The sequence below is a fragment of the Aspergillus mulundensis genome, assembly GCF_003369625.1.
Source record: "Aspergillus mulundensis strain DSM 5745 chromosome Unknown scaffold_0, whole genome shotgun sequence".
NCBI classification, from domain to species: Eukaryota; Fungi; Ascomycota; class Eurotiomycetes; order Eurotiales; family Aspergillaceae; genus Aspergillus; species Aspergillus mulundensis.
In genome coordinates this window covers 5,177,342-5,196,876 of record NW_020797888.1, presented here as the reverse complement: position 1 = coordinate 5,196,876, position 19,535 = coordinate 5,177,342, and the positions used below count along the sequence as shown (strand labels likewise).

Below are 19,535 nucleotides of genomic sequence, written 5' to 3'. Positions count from 1 at the left end.
CCTGTGTAAGAAGTTCACTCAAGTTCCATGTCCAATATTAGTAGTCAAGCTAGTCGGCAAGCAACAATTTTGAGGTCTGAAGTTGCTCGTATACTCGGTGTTGCGATCGTTGGCTGTCGTCGAAATCGTAGCGCTACGGACCCCTAACTAGAACCAACACCAGTCGCCGCTTCGCCATAAACCGAATCCAAGCTGCTTGCCGTGACATTAATATTTAACCAACTGGATTATTCTTGTTTTCTTCAAATCATCATGCAGGCCACTGCTTCTATGGAGAATATATATTTCTTCAATCCCCAGGGTGAGATCGGCTTAATGCGTCATTATTTATCACCACCGTCCACACCACCAAGACCACAGGATAGAACCCTGCTACCTGTTCTGAACGCCCTTCTCGATGGCTCCAGCAGTGCCAAGAGGATATGAAAAACCAGCCGACATGGTCTGGAGCTCTGACTTCATGAGCGAATGTTGCGTTCCTCAGGGCTCTTATCAGACGTCATACTGACGCCTAGACGGCCTCGGTGCAGTATAACTGCTTCGACCAGCTATGATCTTCTAATTATCCTTCCTGAACTACGAATTCCACTACTATACATCCACTGTATCCAAAATCACCTATCCTGTGGTACTGAACCGTAACCAACAGTCAACATGGAGCCTGAAACACAGAAGGAATCGCGCGGACCTCAAAGCCAATTCCAATCCGGTGAGCAGCGACAGGGACATGGTCATTGAGACATAGCTAACGTGTTACGCTTCAACTAGGCCATGAGGTCCCCGTCCAGCAACAAAAGAAGCCAGGCCTTCAATCCCAGATGGAGAAGCCTCAGCCTACCTCAACACAGATCCCTTCCGAAGACCAGGGATACCAGACATACAAGGCCGCTGGCAAGTTAACAGGAAAGAAGGCCATCATTACTGGCGGCGACTCTGGCATCGGTCGTGCGGTCGCCATTCTGTACGCGATGGAGGGCGCCTCAAGCTTGATTGCCTACCTACCAGAGGAAGAGGAGGATGCGCAGGAGACGAAGCGACGGGTTGAGGAAGCCGGGCAGAAGTGCTATCTCTTTGCTGCGGATCTGCGCAAGAAGGAGAACTGCAAGAAGGTCATCGACACAGCGTTGGAGAAGCTAGGAGGAATCGATATCTTGGTCAACAACGCCGGAACGCAGACTATGCTTCCTGATATCAGCGATTTGGACGAGTGGGTTGACCAGGTCCTAAAGGAGACGAGACTGTTTGCTAACGATGACTCTTTACTCTAGGTCTCAATGGGAAAGCACGTTCGACACAAACATCCACCCCGTGTTCTACCTCTCCAAGTACGCAATGCCGCACCTGAAGTCCGGCTCTTCCATCATCAACTGCGCTTCCGTCAACCCTTACATCGGCCGGCCCGATCTCCTCGACTACACATCGACCAAGGGCGCCATTGTTGCGTTCACTCGTGGCCTGTCGAACCAGCAATGCAGCAAGGGTATTCGTGTCAACGCCGTGTGTCCCGGACCAGTCTGGACTCCTCTCATCCCAGCAACGATGACCACCGAAGCTATCGAGCAGTTCAGTGGCGTGCCGATGGGTCGTGCAGGACAGCCTAGCGAAATCGCAACCTGCTTTGTGTTCCTCGCCAGTCAGGACAGCAGCTACATCTCTGGACAGAGCTTGCACCCCAACGGAGGTGTTGTTCTCAACGGTTAATAGTGATTCTGTATAGTTAGCAAGGGACAGCTTTATGCTGTGGCGTAATGTGGCAACGATAATACGAACTTGAACATGAGTCATTGGTGCCTGTTCTCAAAGCTGTAGCCTGGCCTGGCCCTTCGAAAATCCGTATTGATCTCCATCCAGTATCCGTTGTACGGCGTACCTCGCTCAAAAGTAGACATCGCCACCGTCCATACTCTGGCTAACGTAAGTCACCTGACCTGACGTTTAACGCCTCTATCTCCGTGCTCTGTGACGTAAACCTCCGCTATATCTACTTCGACTCCGGCCACTCTTGCTGCATACTACAGTCAGAATTATCTTGCGTATACATCTACAATACCCTGTGTCTCAAACAAATTGACACCCTGAACCAACCGAACAAAATCTACAATCAAAACCCTCCAACTACCCACCAAAATGCCCGTCCCACTCTTCACAGAACAAACCACCAACCAGCTCCAGGGCAAAGTGAACCCGAACACAACCCAGTTCTCCCAGCAAGCCGGCGCCCCAGGCACAACCTCCAGCAGCAGCGGCAACACCAGCCACGCGACGACAACCAGCTTCGCAGGCAGCAGCTTCCCCTCTGCGACGAATGCGCAGGGCCAGCGGTTGAGCAAGGAGGAGGCTGATCGGCTTTACGAGGAGCGCATGGAGGAGGAGTATGCGAAGAGGGAGGGGGGTGCCTAAGCTGAATGGATGTTGATCTTGAGGTTGAGAGTCGGAGGCGCTAGGAGGTATGGATTGGACGGGTTGAGGGGGTGATTAGTTGTAAATAGTTTTGATGCTTGTGCTTACCTCTTTATTATTATATGTGAATATGATTCCAAATAATGACTTTCCTAAGTGGATTTTCGATTGATTTGACTATGCTTAGCCTGTGCGGTGGTAAACAGAGAGGAGAGGGGTGGAAATAATCTTCAAGGCCGCGCCCAGGTTCGAACCCGTGCCCAGTTAGCTTCAAAATTCCAATCCCAATACCCAAAAAGGAAATCTCGCTCAGATGAGGTCGGGGAGTAATAAAAAAAAAACTGGTAGCTTCTCTTTGATTGAGCGTGTCATCCTTAGTGCAGGGGCCATGCTAATCTTCTCTGTATCGTTTCAAATTGACCAAATGCCCGAAGGCAACAGTTATTGTTTAATGATGACCTATATAGCAAATTTGCAAGAAAATAAACAGCTATGATTGGTGGATGCGGATGTAGCCCGTGCGCTAAAGGAACATCAAAATTCTGGCTTGGCAGCTGTCCCCTGCCTTAGCCGTGAGGTTGTCATTATGATACTAGTTTTCCAATGGAGAGCCTCGACTCTCTAGGAAGAAAATTGTCTGCTACCATTACGGTATTACCAGCCCACAATACGCGAATCGCAGACCTGGTCGGACGATCTGATGGGGTTGAAACGACCATTTACCTGAACGGTCGAGCATCTAGACTACGTGCTGATCAACGGATTACTAGGGCCCAAAGGGCGGCTTAGTGCCATGGCGTATCTTATTCCTGGGTGGGAAACGGGAGCTTTCCCGTCTGATAGTCTGACAAAAGGAGTAAGACGGATGCTGTACCTTGGAATATGGATAAAGGCATCGGGAACAGTTGGCTAACGTTCAGACTAGGATCAAGAAACCGCGCAGCAAGCCTGCAGCAATTAAAATAATGTCAGTCCCTTGTGAAAAGCTCAGCTCCAGACGATGCTAGGGAACTCTCCCCTTGAAACAGCGGAGCAACTTGAGGCTATGAGTTTGAGGCTTTGAGTAAGATCTTCTCGTTCGGCGTTCGCGGATTCCGGGCACGGCTCTTGAAAGTTGAAACAATAATGTGCCGCTGGGCCCTGGTGAGCAATGAGGCCTTGCTTCTGCCGCGGGTGGATATGCCAACTCGTACAACGACTCAACGAGTTGGTCGTACTCCATAGAGTACGTACGACTGCACGGCTGCGCCTTTGTACCCCGTACCTACATTGGTTGCTTCGTCGTCGACTCCAGAGACATTTTGGAGTCTTGATCAACACTTGGTTAAGATTATGCTCCCTTTGTCGTTGTCCGAGTCAGTCTCACATCTCCGCCGGCAAATTTGCCATCTCCGACCCCGGCCTCGACTCGAAAGACATCACCATGCATGGCTGAACTATTTTATCACCGAGCCCGCGGAAACTAGTTCGGGGACGAGGCAAAATCCCGAGAAGTCCAGAAGCCCAGAACTATAAAGTTGACCACTGACAGCACGCCCAAAGTAATGATGCAGCATCGAAAGTAATCACCTGGACTCTGATTTGTCTTTGTGCTCCCACCGCTCCCACCGTGGGTTGCTCCCTGTCTTTGTCTGCATAGTTTTTGAGGCCGATTGCTGCGCGCTGACCTTTGCCTCCACTGTCATTGGCTGAGCGGGGCATTGTACGCGGGTGAAGCAGAGGAGAAAAAAATTGGCAACATCAGACGTGCACGTCCATAGCTCGGAGTTAGGTTAGGCCTGGAAGATAAATATCTGGGTTGCGCTGCTGCCATAATTGTTGCTCAACCCACTTCCAACCTTCTACGTGCCTTCTCTCGAGCTTCGTTGCGAAGAACATCAAACACTCGCGATCGACTTGGTTCCCGCTGACGTCAGGGTCTGGGAGCTTTTTTCCTCTTTGGGACTCTGGGAACATCGCCCGCTGCGATTGTGAGGGAAATTCCGGGCAGCGTCGTTTTTATTTCACGACAAACAGAGGAGTCTGCTGTCCTGAAAACACTACAGCATGGCTTTTCTATTCATCAAGCAGAAACTCTTCCCTGAGCGACGCACCAAATCACAACCAAGCTATAGTTCGTCAGCCCTACCCGCAGCGCAACGCCAGGAACTAGAACAAAGCTAACAGTCGCATAGGAAAGCCACTGCTCGGCTCAGACGAAGACGACGACGACTCCGACACTATCATTAACAGCAACGGCAGCATGGACCGCGACGTTGAAAGCCAGCGGCCCAGAGCATACCACACATTCCGCGACTCGTCGCCATCATCATCCACCTACGATGTCGAGAGCACAGGGAGCAGTAGCACCAGCACGCGGTCACGCATTGATCCCCGGATCGTTTCAGATGCTATCCTCGGACTGTCGGATGGTCTCACGGTTCCCTTCGCCCTGAGCGCTGGTCTCTCAGCGCTAGGAAACACAAAGGTCGTCGTGCTTGGTGGGCTGGCGGAGCTCGCCGCGGGCGCGATCTCCATGGGATTGGGAGGATACGTTGGCGCAAAGAGTGAAGCGTATGTCTACCCTTTTTCATTAGCCCCGGATGGATTGACGCTAACATCTAGCAGAGAATCATATCAAACCACCGTCCGCGAAACGACAGAGCTCATCGACTCCTCGCCCTCCGAAACAGAAGCCATCGTCTACGACATCTTCGCCTCGCACGGTGTTCCAAACGACGCTATCGCACCCATCAACGCTTCCCTGCACGCATCGCGCGACCGCCTCCGCGAATTCCTCATTACCTTCCATCACAAGGAGTCCGAGCCGGACTGCAACCAAGCATGGACGAGCGCGATCACGCTTGCCCTGGGATACTTCATTGGCGGCTTCATTCCGCTTGTTCCGTACTTCTTTCTCAACCAAGTGCTTGTTGCGCTGTATTGCAGTGTTGCGGTAATGGCGGTCACGTTGCTGGTCTTTGGGTACATTAAGACGGCCGTTGTGCGCGGGTGGAGTGGACGAGAGAATGTCATTGCTGGCATTAAGGGCGGAATTCAGATGGTCATTGTTGGGGGCGTTGCAGCGGGCGCGGCGATTGGGTTGGTGAGGTTGATTGGGGGCGAGACATGATCTTCTCACCCATATTCTGTCCTTTTTCTTCGGCATCATCCTCGACCGGCGCGATTCGCAAGACTTCACTTCTCATATCGATACCCGGTGGACTAGATAACAGTCCACCACTCTCTGTACTATAGTCACGAAACCAAAATATAACAATATACCCTCCTTGCAAGATCAAGACAGCGCATCCCAGCCCTAACACCCAGCAAAGATATCACCAGAACCGCCCACCCCCTCCAAAGACCACGCGCAAGCCTAACGCAACGCAACCCCCCTCCCCACAACCAAATCACGCATTCTCTCAACCCCCCAAAGCCTTCTGAATCAACTCCCGACTCCTCCCCTCAAGCTCCATCCCCAGCGCCAACTCCCGTCCCCTCTCACTCATCTTCACCCAAGTCCGCTGCAAAATCCCAATGACCTTCTCCTCCTCATACCCCTCCTGAAACTCCTCCAGCTGATCCTCCAAAAACACAAGACAAGCAACATCCTCCAACACCTGCACCTCCTCGTCCTCACCACCCTTCAGCCCCTCCTTCCGCACCAGCGCCGCAACCCTCCCCGCAACCGCCTCATCATACCCGCCCTCAACGCACAACGCCCGCGCGATCTCCGCCTGCCGTTTCGCGAGGTAGCTCCGCCAGCTGTGGTACCCGATTTTCGTAGCGGGGAAGTCTGTGCGGGGGACCTCCCAGCGGCGGAGGTGTTGGGCGCGGACGGCGAGGCGGAGGGGTTCAGAGGCGGAGGGGGAGCGGAGGGCGAGGTATTTTGTCATTTTGTTGGCGTAGTGGAGTTCGTATGGGATGGGTTCAACTTCTGGGGAGGAGGTTGGCGGGGTGATGGTTTTGGGGTCTGCGGCGTGGGCGGCGTCGATTAGGGAGAGGGTTTTGTCGAAGGGGGTTGTCATTTTGGTTGGTTGTGATGGTTGGATTTGGGGTTATTGGAGGGGGAAGTGCTTTGTGAGTAGCAAAGTATGCGTGCGATTGCGGTTGAGTTGTAGGATATAGTGATTGCGGGGTGGGTAGGTTTGTAATAGATCTGGATTTTATGGCTCGGTTGGATCCCGGGTAAGTCCCGCTTTGCCTGTCTCGGGATTTGGAAGCAAGGTACGGCATTGTTACGGAGTATATGCTACAGAGAGCTACGTGGGAGGTGGACAAGTTTGATAGATCTTTGATTCTATCTACTGACTCTGCACTGGTTGCTGCTCAAGCAGCTCTGAGGACGCGTCTCGCTATCGTGATGCGTCGAGACAATTGAAAAACATGTGGAATCCGACCAACGGATTCGACCTTTAACACAAGATGAAAGCAAGCATTACAGCATTTGATGTTTCCGCCGTTCGAAGAGGCAAAGTGCCAAAAGAAACCTTCCCGTGTGAATCAAACACCCAAACGCCGTCCGATCAAGTAAGCCGGGTATATCCAGCACCGTGATGCAAAAAATGTACTGAGAATATGCTGACGATCAATGGTGTCGTCGAGCTGGAGATCATTTCCTTCCACTGGGCTCAAGGGCAGGCTGAGCCTCTGCAGTGGGTCTGTAACGTAGCTATGCGATGTGCATAGTAGAAGGCAACATAAATAGGTAAAAAATCTGCTTTTTGCGCGCAAGTCTGAGGTTCGTCACCTCGCACCAATCCCGAACATACCGACCCCATAGCTGCCCCCTCTGTCGGGAGGAGCAGAGATCCTTGGGACGTGATCCTTGTAGACATCAGTACACTGATATCTTCAAGCGACAGGTATAACACTCATACCTTCTTTCGCTTTTTCTTTCCTCCCCCTTCGCCATTTGAATAGAACGCACTATCGTCATCGTCATCCGCATAGCCCTCGCCGTACCCCACAAAGCTATTGTCATCATAATGCCTCTTTCGGCCTCGGCTCGGGCGACCTCGTTCTGAATCGGCTGGCATAGATGTCCCGTTCGGTTGACCCACAGCTCGAGGAGCGGTTGCGGAAGTAGGGGTCTTTTTGGGGCCGTCTCCCGCGCTACTCTTCGCTGGCTTGTCATGACCTAGCACGTCCTCCCAGTAGTCGTTGTTCGGTACCGTACCCGGTTCCATTTTCATAGCCTTCAATTGCATGTTGTAAAGCGCCGAATCAATATCAGCCACTTTTATCTCCTTGCCGAAGACTTTCTGGTTTTGCCACTCTTCCTCCGGCCACATCGTCATCTGCCTGAGCCCGCCAGGCATTGAAGGATCGTGTTTGACCGGTTTGTTCCTTCCAGCGAGCCCTAACCCCTTCAATTTGCCCTCGTATGACTTTCGAAGCCGATTAATCTTCGCACCCGTGACAGGGTCATTCCTTACAACCGATTTTGCGATAGGTCCTAAGCCGTACAGCGAGATAAGATCGACTGATGGGTCTGGTCCAGTCGCAATGTGGGCTGTAAATTTTGCAAGACGTTGTGTTAACATAGTTGAGATCCAAACAAGTATGGGAGAGCATTGTGGGGTGCACAAGGGGCAACAGCCATAGCAAGGATTAGGGAGCTCTTACAGCTTTTGCAAAGATGGAAAGCTGACGAGAAGTCTTTCTGCAAAGACTCTAAGCTGGGCCAATTGGAGTTAGTCTGCGCTGGTGTTTTCGTATCGAGTTCCATGGCATCGCCTTGCGGTGGTTGCGTAGAGCCGCCCATTTGTGCGAAATCGCGTACTCCTGTCCCTGCTTCAGCGGATGCGAAATCCCGGTTGTGATCCGTGCGTCTGTGTTCAGATTGCTGGACAGGCGCGACACTTGCGCTATTTGTGTTAGGCACTCCTGCCTCTGAAAAACCTGCGCCAAACGACTTATCCATGTGGTCGGGGTCGACGCTGCTGGCCGGGGTGGGGAATGAGTTCGTTACGCCCGCTGTCGGCTGCTGAGAGCTCTGGGTAGTCATGGGCACCGAGGAAGGTGGAGTAGAGAGGCTGGCAGGTTGCGACGGAGGCTGGCTAGATGCTTGCACGTTTGCGAGATTGGAGGCATCGTTCGGAGCGCTTACCGACATCAACGGAGGCGATGTCGGCGTCTGTGGAATCTGCTCGGGAGGAATCGTCGAATATATGCTGTCCTTGAAAGAGTTGAACGGGGCGGGAGATGATGGTGACGGCGAAGGGGGTCCTGTCCGGAATGGTGCCGAGGAGGTGCGATCGGACATGGGAAGTCTGAGGCGGAGGGGGGGATGGAGGAGTGGCGGCGGATGTCTGAGCAGCCCTATCCTATAGCCCTAAGAGAAGACCCCAATCGAAGTTCCTCTACCACCAGGACGGATTGCGGCACTCAGACCACGAGAGACGGAGGAGAGACGGAGGGACGGCCGGACGAGGTTCGCTCAAGCGACGATAGGACGAGCGTTCTGGTAGTCGCACATGCCAAAGGGACCGCCCTGAAAACCAGCAGAGTTGTCGGTAAAGTGAGGATGAAGTGATGCAGAGCGAGTGAGCGGAGAGTTGAAGGTCAGCGGGTTGGTGGTGGTGGAAAGATCGATGACCCTTTGATCTGCACAGTATTAAGGTGAAACCAACCTTGGACTTGAAAGGCCTTGGATGACGGAGAGCACGTGATCCGCTTTCAGCCTTCGCATTTATGAGGCGGCAGGCGTCGGGCCCACATTCATCTGCACCTATCATATGCAACTTGCAGAACACCGAAGGTTGATCAGATTAAGCCTTGGATTTCTACGCTGGAACAGAAAATTTGGTACACTACATGTATTGATGAGATACACCATCGGACACAGAGATTTCGAACGCGGCTTGTTCAGGACTGATAATGCGCTGTCGCCGTCTGCATCGCCAGCTGAGTAGTAACATCTGGAATGTGGTCGGCCAGCGAATCCATCAATTCCAGCTGTTCTTGCTGACTTAAAGTTCTTCCTCTCCATGAATTCGTTGGGTAGTCGCCGTTGAAATAGTGAGAGTATTGATCGCCGAAAGCATCGGCCCAGTTCATTGGGTCAGCGGTTGCGCTCGAAAACGGCATCGGATCAGCTGTGGTTATAGAAGATAAGGAGAAGTTGGGATCCCAGCCCGGTAGGCCAGGAACAACGGACGGAAATGAATTGAAAGGCGTGGTTGGATCAAAGTTCAGGTCGGAGCTGGGTAGTAGCGAGGTATCGGGCGCATCGTAGCCCACAGAGGATTGCGCCTCGGTTGTAGCTTCTGGTGGGACAGTAGGGTCCCAAGGAGGCGGTTGTAGGGCCTTCACAGAGTCGGTAGGGATAGATACCGAAGTGTTCATTTGCGGAAAAGGGAAGGAAGGGTCAGCTGACGGGCCCCTCGAGAAGGTACCAGCCGATGTCGTGTCTGCTACTGAAGAACCGCCGGCTAGGATATTATGTGAGTGTGTTGAGGCTGCGGTGCTTGCAGGGCTTGCCATAGATGGCGGGGATTGCACATCTTGAGAGGACGCCGGTGTCGCATGGCTAGACGGGTTCGAAGGTGAATGGACGACAAATGACTCTTCGGTATTATATGCCCTAAGGCAAGCGGCGATCAATGTCTCATAGAGCATCCCGGCAGATCTTACCCCGGGCCATCTGTCTGAAGCCTTCAAGATGCCCTCTAATGCAACTTCAAGGTTTTTTTCAACCTCTTTCAACGGATGTTCCCTTCTAATCTCAGGATACGAAAGTGTCCAAAGAAGAGTGTTCAACGCCATGAAAAGCGACTGGGTGAATATCCAAGTGAGGTCAACTGACCCTGTGTTGATTTGGTCCAAGTGCATGAAGATGTTAGAAACCGCAGACTCGTAACATTGCTGCGCCGCGTAAACAGAAGGTTCAGGGATCTGTGGCGATGGTCGATACATGAAAATGATCATGGTATGCAGCCGGCCATTGAACCTGCATGACATGCGTAAGTAGTCTCATCTGGGGTGACACAGGGGAACGTGACTATACCATTTTCCGCTTAAGCCACTACCTCCGTCATGGGTAGGGCAGGATTCTACCCACTGATTAAGTTTGCTGAGCATCTGCGAAAACCACGGATCATGGTCGTCAACAGGAGTGTCCCGTTTATTTAGGTAGAGGGTTCGCCGAATTTCAAGCTGCAAAAGACGCATCTTGAAAAAGTGTATTGCGATACACTTGGGCAGGATTGGTTTGGCATCCGGATGTATCCCCTCCCGAGTAATGTATTTATCGTCCACTTGTTCGAAGAATTTGACGTGGATATGGTCATGGCTCACAGAGTAACAGCTTGGCCGTCCCAAACTATGTGACAGCCCGAACTCCATGGAAGTCACGATCCAGAACAATCTCCTCCGCATGTCCACTTCTAGCGGATCCAGCTGTTTCCCAGTGCGCGACTGCGTTATTGTCGCTTCTTCCGTGAGCCCGAGATCCTGGCACAGCTTGACAGCCATACCAACGACCCAGTACGCGGCCGTTCGCGTGGGGGTCAATAGAGAGTATTGGGCTATCAAAACCAGACACTGCAACGACTTGAGGTCCATTCTTCGCAAGGAGGCTTCGAGAAACGGTAACGCGGCGAGGTAGTAGCTGTCCGCTAGGCCTGCATATTCAGTGCTCATTTTTTGCATACTAATGGCAATCACCATGCGTAACTGAAAGTTTTGGCAAGGATCATTGGAGCCATTGAACACTTCCTCAACCTCCTGGTAGAAAGTGGGAATATGCAACGTCGGAAGCATTGCTTGCGCTGGGTAGCAGGTCAGCCAACCAAGCATTCACAGAAGGAACTCTCTACATACCTTTGACAGTAAAGACATCGATGAGTCTGTATGTCAGATGCTTCATCGGCAGATTTGGTTGAGCTATTAGGCTGATCATTGGTTTGACTTTGGAAGTAGGCTTCCCGCTTTCATCGTTGAACACATCCTTTATCTTTTGCGCGATAGACTCGGGCACCACATCTTTGATGCTTTTCGACTGTGTGTTTTGCTTTGCCAGTTCCATAACCAAGCGGGTAATCGCAATACCACTTGACGACCCTAGAAACCTGGCCTCATCGTGTTCTCTGAACCGAATGCGACCAGCTCCACGAATAATCAGTTCAGCATCTGCGGCCTGTTGGACATCCTTTTCCTCCTCCTCCAGCTCCTTTTCCAGCCTGCGCGCCGTTTCGCGCAACTGGACAATGTACGTCCTCGGTATTGTGCGCCTCCGAGCAGAATCATAATATACGCATTGGGCATTGGTGCGATCGCATGGGCCGCATTTTGGGATTCCGGGATCGCATTTGGTCTTGCGCTACGCGAATAGTTAGTACATGACTTGCCCTTCAATAAGGTATCGAAGAATGGCGTATCTGAATGGCGTACCTGTCTGCATCTAGTACAAGCCGCCAATGTGTGCGCAATGCGACCATCGAAGCTAGGGCTAGACTCGTCGGACGCTTTTGACGGAGAGGTCTCCCAAGGATTAGCGAATTGCGGTTGTGTAGTGGCTAAGTCAAGCTGTGGCGCCATGGTGGTTTATCAGACTACAATCGGCCAGCAGAGGAGATATCCAGTATTCCATATAGCCTCGAAAGTGGCAATTGTTCCGTATCCGTATGACCAAGAAGACGGTCTAAAAGGCCATCAAGCACATGCGACTGTGTTTGACAAATGGGTTATCAAGAGTAATTGCGGTTTCGACATAATATTCATGTCGTTTCAGCGAGGCTTGAATGCGCGGCGCGACTGAGGGACAGGACGAGGTCGTACAACGAGCAGAGTGCGATCGTCACTCACGGTTAATTTCAAGGCATCTGTTCTCCTGATTTCTGCAATGTCGGCTTCGGTCGGGCGCCTTCAAATGACGGATTGTCGTCGCGGTTCGCGAAGAGTAAGAGGGACGAGGTTGTCGGCCTTAAGCTCTGACCTGGGCCCACTTGGTCGCCGCTTCAAACGATGAGACGTCAAGACCAGAAGCTAGAGCCGCGGAGAGTCGAGAATGGGTAACAGGATAAAGAGGCGTCCTGGGAAACGGTGAGTCGATCTGGAATCACGGATAAGAGTGAAGGTCAAGTGCCGGGCAATTCTGGCCGATGAAGCCGAGAAAATGGACGAGCTAGCTAAGGCAGGCTTCATGAATCATGGGAGGGCTCAGGGAAACGGTTCCGTCTTAAACCCAAATCCGCGGACCAATGAGCCTCACAGAGCATATGTAGTCAGCAACGCAGATTATTCTGCTTTATGCCTACAGCCTCAGGTCCAAGGCTTTCTTTCGCCCTCCCTGCCCTCAAATGAGCCGAAGCAGGCTCAACGATGAGCTCCCTAGCCTCAGCAGTGGCCAGTGACTGACTGATTTGGTGTGGAGGATTCGGATAGGCACAGCCAGAACATGATCTAGGCTGAGCGGGGGTGGTGGGGTGAAAGGGCAGCAACCGTGGAATCTACGCGTATCAGTCGAGTCCAGATGGCGTGTTCTTTGTTCTGGGTCTCGATAACAGTGCCCATTAATTATACTCCGTCATCTCGGCCAAGAGGTGCCTCCTGTAGCGATGCTGCGATGGTGGGCTCCTTTGACTTGGGTGATCTTCGGCCATCACGTGCAAATCGAAATGGAGCCTTGACCAGTCCGGAGCTCGTGACGTGCCCGATGCAGACTAGCGTGGAGGTGACATCCGCGGGGCAGCTTCCGCTCTCTTTAGTCCTGATACATGTCACGGACTCCGATCCAGACGCAACCCGCTACAGGTACTGCCCCATCTCGTCTATTTCTACTCATTCTTGCCTGCTTTGCCGCTTCAAGGCTTGGCTGTACCTGGATACACTGCTGCTCGGGACCACCAGTCTACGGTACTTCCGTAGGTGCGCGCCTTATGTGAGGCGTTGAGCCGTTGACGCGCTGGGATTGGAACTCATTCGTGCCTTGGCCCAGGACTAGCTTATACCGCTCAAACCCAGCCGTTATCCCTGTGATCTGCAATGGAATCTGCGTCTTTTCCGTCTTGATAGCGGCTCTGTTCTGGTTTCTTTAGCCTCCGAAATTTATCCATACCCCATTGTCTTTCATTTTACCCAACTATCTGAACCACTCGCAGTGGCGCGACAAGTGGTGAGTGGCATCTGGGTCTTTATCATTACGAACTTATTCCTTATTCTCTTGCCGCAATTTGAGAATTGTTCGTTGAGGACCATAGTCTCTTTTCTTCAACAAACCGAGTTTCGTCACATTTATCCTGCGCCTTGAACATCGCAAACTACACCTTTGTGGAGCATTGTCGAATCACATTGAGGGCCTCTCTCTGATTATGATATCTGTATAGGGAATATGTGCAGTTAGAATGTCCGATTCCTCGTTCTTGGACAGACCACTGCTCAAAGTCAGTCGGCCAGTCGCCGCATGCTCAAGATGTCGAACCGCCAAGATCAGATGCGACGGAAAGCTCCCCGCTTGTTCGGCGTGTGAGAGAGCAGGGAAAGCAGATACCTGCTCGAGCAGCGACGAATTCCCACGGGGGAAAGAACGAAGCTATGTTGGTTCTCTGGAAGCCTACTGTGAACGCCTCGAGAAAAAGGCCGCCGAGCTTCGCCAGCGGAAACGGATGCTCACCGGTAGTGAAGGAGGTGTCGTCCATGAAAGCTCCATAACGTCAGCTTCATCAGCTCCTGCGACTCACGCACATCGCCAAGAGGTGTCAAACATAGATGATCTTGTTGGCGACTTTGGTTATCTGTCGGTGGCTCTTTCTCGAATACTGGACACTGCTTTACTGACATCCCTCTAGATCTGTCAGTGCAACCTCGCGAGACTTTCAGGGGATTACATCCAACACCTCCTTTGCCAATCTGCTTCTGTCAGTTTCACTCGGCGAACAGATTCCAAGATCGTCCCCACGGCCGCTACCGCCTCGATCCGAGATCACTCCGCTTATACAACACTATTTCGATACTTTCTTCGTCTTGCTGCCCTTCTTCCACGAAACAAGCTTCTGGGCCTCGGTCGATAGTGTTTACCAGAATGGCGCTCACTTTGCGAAGCCGTTCGACAACTGGACCGTACGGATGGTGTTGGCCATTGCCTACGGTTCCATGTCCAATTCACAAATGGACGTCAATCATCGCAAGGCTCTTTCTCTTATCCAAGAAGCACTCCAGTATGCCGAAGATGTCCTTCGTCCTGGAGCCCTAGTTGGTATTCAGGGAATCCTCTTTCTAGCTCAGTATTCTCTCGTCGACCCGGTTCATTTTCGGACCTGGTATCTCGTAGGCATGGCAGCCAGGGTACTTGTTGATTTGGGGCTTCACCAGGACCATCATGCAGAAGCTGTACCTTCTCCAGAACAGCAAGATCTTCGACGCCGCGTTTTCCATTGTGTTTACTCTCTGGACAGGTATTTGTTTTCTTACTCCAGTTGACGGTAGCGTTTAACGACCTATAGGGCTACGAGTACATCTCTGGATCGAACTCTTTCGTTCTCCGACGACTCCGTCAGCGTCGCTTTCCCGTCTCACTCCAGGGTCGACAAGAGCTATATCTTTTCTCGGAGCTCGGAGCCGGCCTGGAACATGGTCAAAATCAGACGTATACTGTCAGCGGCTTATCAACAAAAATACTTTGCCCCTATCGAATCTTTCTCTCAAACCCCGGCGTCTACGTGGAAACTATACTTACACGCAACTGAATGGTTCAATAATGCACCCAAGGATGCATCGCAAGTCCTTGCTATCAAGTACAATTTGGAATACCTCTACACCACAATCCTCATTTTATCACCATCGACCCGCCATCTGCCACACTGCGATTATACCAAGTTACTTCTATTCAATCGCTGCATAGAGTACGTCCATCACCTTCACCAGATACTGGAGAGCCAAATCCGGCATGTGATGGTTTCTCTCGAGATTCAACGCGTCTACCAAGTCGGTCAACGCTTAATCAACATTGTCAACCAAAGCCCTGACCTTCTTGTGAGCCTCGTCCCACCTGCACCCCAGGTTCCTGACGACTGCCCTAAGCCGCCATCTTTGGAGCTAGAAGACTGTCTGCAATGCCATGAGCGTGTCCTTGAATGTCTGAACCAAGCGGGCAATCTTCTCCAATACGGGGCTCGACGGTGGAATCACCATAGTCTGGCGCAGGAGTTTCAGAAGCTGTCATCGCCTGTCCGCAGGAAATTGTTGCCTCCGGCTGTCACCTACGCTCCGGGTCTGGCAAGTTATATGCCTGAAGGGCCTGCGATCTATCCGCCGGCAGGATTTCAGTATGCTGGCTTCAATCTCGAGCACTCAAGTCCCGACAACTATAATTATAATATTAATGGCTGAACTCGAATGGGCCAAAAGGCACGGGTGGCTTTCCTTTCTGACCCGTCCTGTTTGCGCTTTTCGTGAAATGCTTCGGCTTCTCACTTTGCAACGCCATGAAGATGCGGTGCAAAGGCAATGGCCTGGTTCAGCATGGTCACCATCGAAACGAACAGTCGCAATATGGTTCACGTATGGTAGACGTGTTTTCTTCGGAGCATATGAATGAGTATACACTGATGTTCCAGCTATCCGAACAATACTCAAACTCCGGGAACCTACAGGCACGAGGTGATTCGAGTGTAAGATTTCTTGAAACACAATATGCATGAATTATTGTACAATGTATAGGAGTTGGTGGTAGTAATACATTCTTTCTTCCTTATCCCCGTGGATCCAGCCAAATGTCTATGTAGATATGAACTTGAACTCAGACCGTTCAAAGCCCAACCGTCTATGTAAATCATCATCCCATATCAAAACAGTCCGCACAGCCTCCCTCACGCACTCTCCTCATCAATGTTCCCATAGATGGGCTTCCTCTTCGCAACCTCCGGATCTTCTCCATAACCATACTTAATCCACACCCGCTGCCAGATGGAGACATGAGGCGGCCTCTCCTCACCACGGATATACTCAACGCCCTCCGCAATACGCTGCGCCCGGGCCTCCTCTTCCCCGGAGAGAACATACCTCTGCATCCGGCCCGCAACGCGGGGGTCCAGAACAACATCACCCAACCACTCGCGCTCCTTATCCGGGTTCGCCTCATCCGTCTTATGCACGGATTTATGCCAGTCGCGCTCTTCGTGTGCGAGCTGCGTCTGTTGCTCGTAGGCTGTTGTTCCCGATACATCGACGGGGCTATCAGAGTCTGAGTTGTCTGAGACAGGACCTTCCGTGTACGGGCGAGCCTGTGAAGCAAGCACAAGCGCCGCGACGTCCCTGCCAACGGAGTCGGCGACGTAGCGGCGGTTCAGGAAGCGGTAGATGCGGATGGGGGTGTTGAGGAAGCCGAGGAGGTGCGGGAAGGGGATTGGCGCGGAGCCGTCGAGGGTCTGCGGGATTGAGGGCGGGAGGGGTTGGCTGGGGTAGTCGGCTGTTGAGACGTAGGCGGGTGTCGGGCCGGCGGGTTTCTTCTCTTCTTTCTTTTCTTCGTCTTTCTTCTCTTCTGCTGGTTCTTGCGCTTGCTCTGCTTGCTCTGGCGCCTCAACGGCGGGAACCCGCGGCTCCTCGAGCGCCGTCACGCTCTCCGGCTCCGGCGCGGGCGGCGGATCAATCGGCCCAAGCCACCCCTCGTGCAAACCCCGAACATACTCCTTCCACGTATGCCGCCCGATAACCAGATCCCCGCGTGGCCCGGGCTCATCCCTAACCCCAATCGCCCTCCGCGCCTCCGCAATAACCTCCTCCTTGGACTTAACGCCATCCTCACCAGCCCCAGCCACAGACACAACACTAAGCTCCCCATTCTTCCTCCTCTCCTTCCTAATCTCCTCGGCAAACTTCGCACGCACATCTCCCTCGCGCCGCCCCTCAATAACATCATAGTCCAGCGCGGCCGCCACAAGAATCGGCTTGACGTATTCCTTGAAGTGCTCGCGTGCAGAGCGGAGCCCGTCGCCCGGCGGCGCGGCCAGGAAGACGGTGAGTTTGCGGCGGGACTCTTCGACGGGGAGGGGCTCCCTTGCGATGTGGGCGACGAGCTCGCACCATTTTTGCTGGGCGCGGCGCTTCTCGCGGCGGTCGTAGAGGAGCGCGCCGGTGAAGGAGCCGGTGATTGTGAGGAAGATGAGCCAGTTGCGGGAGGGGAGTTTGAGGCGGATGTTTGGGAGGCCTGTTTGGTCATCAGAATTAGCAGCCCTTCCGACTGATATGGATTGGCGGTGCTGGCATACCCATCATTTTCAGGGCTGGGTTCTGCGGCTTCGGCGCGGGCTTTGCGGCCTTTGAGGCCTCGTTGGAGGCTGAGGCGGTGTTTGACGGGTCCGCCATGATGGGAACGAATGGAGGTATAGAAAATTGATGGATATAGTGGATTATATGTCTTAGATTGAATGCATGAGATCACCACCTCCGTTGCTGTTTGTCGGCTTCGAGTGCTGTTGCTTGGGAAAAAGTTGGGGATCCGCAGAGCTATCCGGGCCCGGTTTTTCCGGCCTGTGTTCTGCCTGAGTAATGAGGCATAAACAACACACCAACTCCGTACTGGAGTAATTGCGTTGTTGCTCGCAATGTGCTCGAGACGGACGATAATTTGTTCTACAGTGTGCCCCGGTGGAGAATATGCACCGTATGGATGAGATATTAAGTTCTCCCCATGGTTCAGATCAGACAGCCCTATTTCTGCCTAACCATGATGCCGTATGGATCGCGGTCCTTCTCGCTGACATGAACTTCGCACGCTCCATCCTCATAGATCTCCTTCAAGCTCGCCTCCGCACCTTCCCCCTCCCTCTTCCTTAGTTCCTCCCACTCCCCCTTCAGAGCCTCCTCCAGTTTATCCTTCATAACAGCCCTCAGATACCCCCTCTCAGTGTTCGAATGCGCAAGCGCAACCACCACAGATCCGTTCTCGATCGCGAATAGAGTTTCATGATGGCTCATCTCACCGGTGAACAGCAGGTCCGGGATCTGCTTCACGCCCTTCATCAACACGCTCGATCCAGACCCGGGGCACACGCCGACGGTGCGGATTTTGATGTCGTCGACAGACGCTGATTGCGGAATAGCAATGGGAATACCGCCGGGATAGCCTACGCCTTTGGCAATGTTGTCGATGACAGTAGTCAAAGGTTGAGGGTCGTTAAATGTGACGAGGCGGCCCATTCCTGCGTCTTCCAGGCCTGTGGGGACGGGAGCCGGGGAGGGGTGAATTGTGCTTCGGGCGTGGGGGATTGTTGTAGAAGAAGGCGAGACGGGACCCGGCTGGGGGTATGTTGGGGCTGAGTAGAGTTTAGAGGAGGAAGATTCTTGGAAGGCGACGGAGGGGGTGGATGGGGTGGTCGTGCCGGTGACGACGTCACAGAGCCAGTCGCCCATTCCCCCGGGGGTCGCATCGACGGCTGTGTGTGGGGAGTAGACGCTGATACCTTCCGAGGCGAGACGGAGGAGGGATTGTTGTTGGGGGTCGTTGAATGTGAGGGTTTTGAGGCCGCGGAAGATGATGGGGTCTAGTCCAGGATACTGGTAAGCTTGGTTTGCGTGCTGTGATAAATCAGAGCTGCGTACGGTATGCTACAACGGCTGAGGCTTTGCGAGCAATGGCTTCATCGGCAACGGCCTTGGTCAGGTCAATTGCGAGGAGGACCGAGTTTTTCTGTCTGCGCGTAGGATTGAAGGGGGCTTCGAGGAGTACTAGGGTGTGACGTCGTCAGTGAGGGGATGGCATTGACGCTGGCAAGGGTAACTCACAGCCTGTGTTGTCAAAGCTCTTATCTGCTAAGGACTCTGGGTAACTTTGCAAGTCAGAGTCAACAATGTCCAACGGAGCAAAAGCTTCGTCAAGGTAGCTGCGGGGAACTTACAGCTTCCTCATCGAGTTCACCACTGCCCGCGTAAAAGGGGATGAGGTGACTGTTGCAGAGGCAGACATGGCGGAGAACAAGCGTATCGGAAAACGGTTCATATATGATTGAGATATGGGTGAGATGTCAAGAAGTAATGAGTGCGGAGTTAAAGACGCATTGATTTAAGACGCGGAGAGAAGCTGGCGCCACAGTTTCCTGCCTGAGGCTAGAAGCCTTAGCCACAATATACTACAGCCAGCGGACCAATCAGATCTCTAGCACGACTACTTTGGAGGAAACAATGGGAGTAGCGTTGATCAAATTAAATCATAA

The 19,535-nt window shown here is 52.7% G+C and overlaps 9 protein-coding genes across 9 annotated transcripts; 4 read left to right on the top strand and 5 right to left on the bottom strand.

The window, feature by feature from the left end:
- Nucleotides 1-654: 654 nt before the first annotated feature.
- Nucleotides 655-1,701, top strand: DSM5745_01430 (oxidoreductase, short-chain dehydrogenase/reductase family; the record flags this gene model as incomplete). Its single annotated transcript, XM_026743446.1, has 3 exons — nt 655-709; nt 769-1,207; nt 1,269-1,701. 3 exons carry the CDS (start codon nt 655-657, stop codon nt 1,699-1,701), a joined length of 927 nt encoding a protein of 308 aa, XP_026609291.1.
- Nucleotides 1,702-2,127: 426 nt separating this feature from the next.
- Nucleotides 2,128-2,444, top strand: DSM5745_01429 (uncharacterized protein; the record flags this gene model as incomplete). The annotated part of the gene is made up of 2 exons (XM_026743445.1): nt 2,128-2,372; nt 2,438-2,444. The coding sequence occupies 2 exons, from the start codon at nt 2,128-2,130 to the stop codon at nt 2,442-2,444; spliced, it is 252 nt and encodes an 83-aa protein (XP_026609290.1).
- Nucleotides 2,445-4,446: 2,002 nt separating this feature from the next.
- DSM5745_01428 (VIT1/CCC1 transporter family protein) lies at nt 4,447-5,373 on the top strand (the record flags this gene model as incomplete). Its single annotated transcript, XM_026743444.1, has 4 exons — nt 4,447-4,513; nt 4,575-4,953; nt 5,008-5,305; nt 5,329-5,373. 4 exons carry the CDS (start codon nt 4,447-4,449, stop codon nt 5,371-5,373), a joined length of 789 nt encoding a protein of 262 aa, XP_026609289.1.
- Nucleotides 5,374-5,804: 431 nt separating this feature from the next.
- DSM5745_01427 (DUF4202 domain-containing protein) lies at nt 5,805-6,410 on the bottom strand (the record flags this gene model as incomplete). Its single annotated transcript, XM_026743443.1, has 1 exon — nt 5,805-6,410. The coding sequence occupies one exon, from the start codon at nt 6,408-6,410 to the stop codon at nt 5,805-5,807; it is 606 nt and encodes a 201-aa protein (XP_026609288.1).
- A 718-nt stretch (nt 6,411-7,128) lies between these two features.
- Nucleotides 7,129-8,650, bottom strand: DSM5745_01426 (uncharacterized protein; the record flags this gene model as incomplete). The annotated part of the gene is made up of 3 exons (XM_026743442.1): nt 7,129-7,209; nt 7,263-7,897; nt 8,011-8,650. 3 exons carry the CDS (start codon nt 8,648-8,650, stop codon nt 7,129-7,131), a joined length of 1,356 nt encoding a protein of 451 aa, XP_026609287.1.
- Nucleotides 8,651-9,252: 602 nt separating this feature from the next.
- Nucleotides 9,253-11,925, bottom strand: DSM5745_01425 (putative C6 transcription factor; the record flags this gene model as incomplete). Its single annotated transcript, XM_026743441.1, has 4 exons — nt 9,253-10,336; nt 10,394-11,156; nt 11,209-11,707; nt 11,779-11,925. The coding sequence occupies 4 exons, from the start codon at nt 11,923-11,925 to the stop codon at nt 9,253-9,255; spliced, it is 2,493 nt and encodes an 830-aa protein (XP_026609286.1).
- A 1,805-nt stretch (nt 11,926-13,730) lies between these two features.
- On the top strand, nt 13,731-15,714 carry DSM5745_01424 (uncharacterized protein; the record flags this gene model as incomplete). The annotated part of the gene is made up of 3 exons (XM_026743440.1): nt 13,731-14,122; nt 14,175-14,780; nt 14,829-15,714. 3 exons carry the CDS (start codon nt 13,731-13,733, stop codon nt 15,712-15,714), a joined length of 1,884 nt encoding a protein of 627 aa, XP_026609285.1.
- A 479-nt stretch (nt 15,715-16,193) lies between these two features.
- On the bottom strand, nt 16,194-17,688 carry DSM5745_01423 (Tim22-complex subunit TIM54; the record flags this gene model as incomplete). The annotated part of the gene is made up of 2 exons (XM_026743439.1): nt 16,194-17,530; nt 17,592-17,688. 2 exons carry the CDS (start codon nt 17,686-17,688, stop codon nt 16,194-16,196), a joined length of 1,434 nt encoding a protein of 477 aa, XP_026609284.1.
- A 345-nt stretch (nt 17,689-18,033) lies between these two features.
- On the bottom strand, nt 18,034-19,288 carry DSM5745_01422 (Nif3-like dinuclear metal center hexameric protein; the record flags this gene model as incomplete). Its single annotated transcript, XM_026743438.1, has 4 exons — nt 18,034-18,866; nt 18,925-19,050; nt 19,108-19,151; nt 19,221-19,288. 4 exons carry the CDS (start codon nt 19,286-19,288, stop codon nt 18,034-18,036), a joined length of 1,071 nt encoding a protein of 356 aa, XP_026609283.1.
- Between the last annotated feature and the right edge of the window lie 247 nt (nt 19,289-19,535).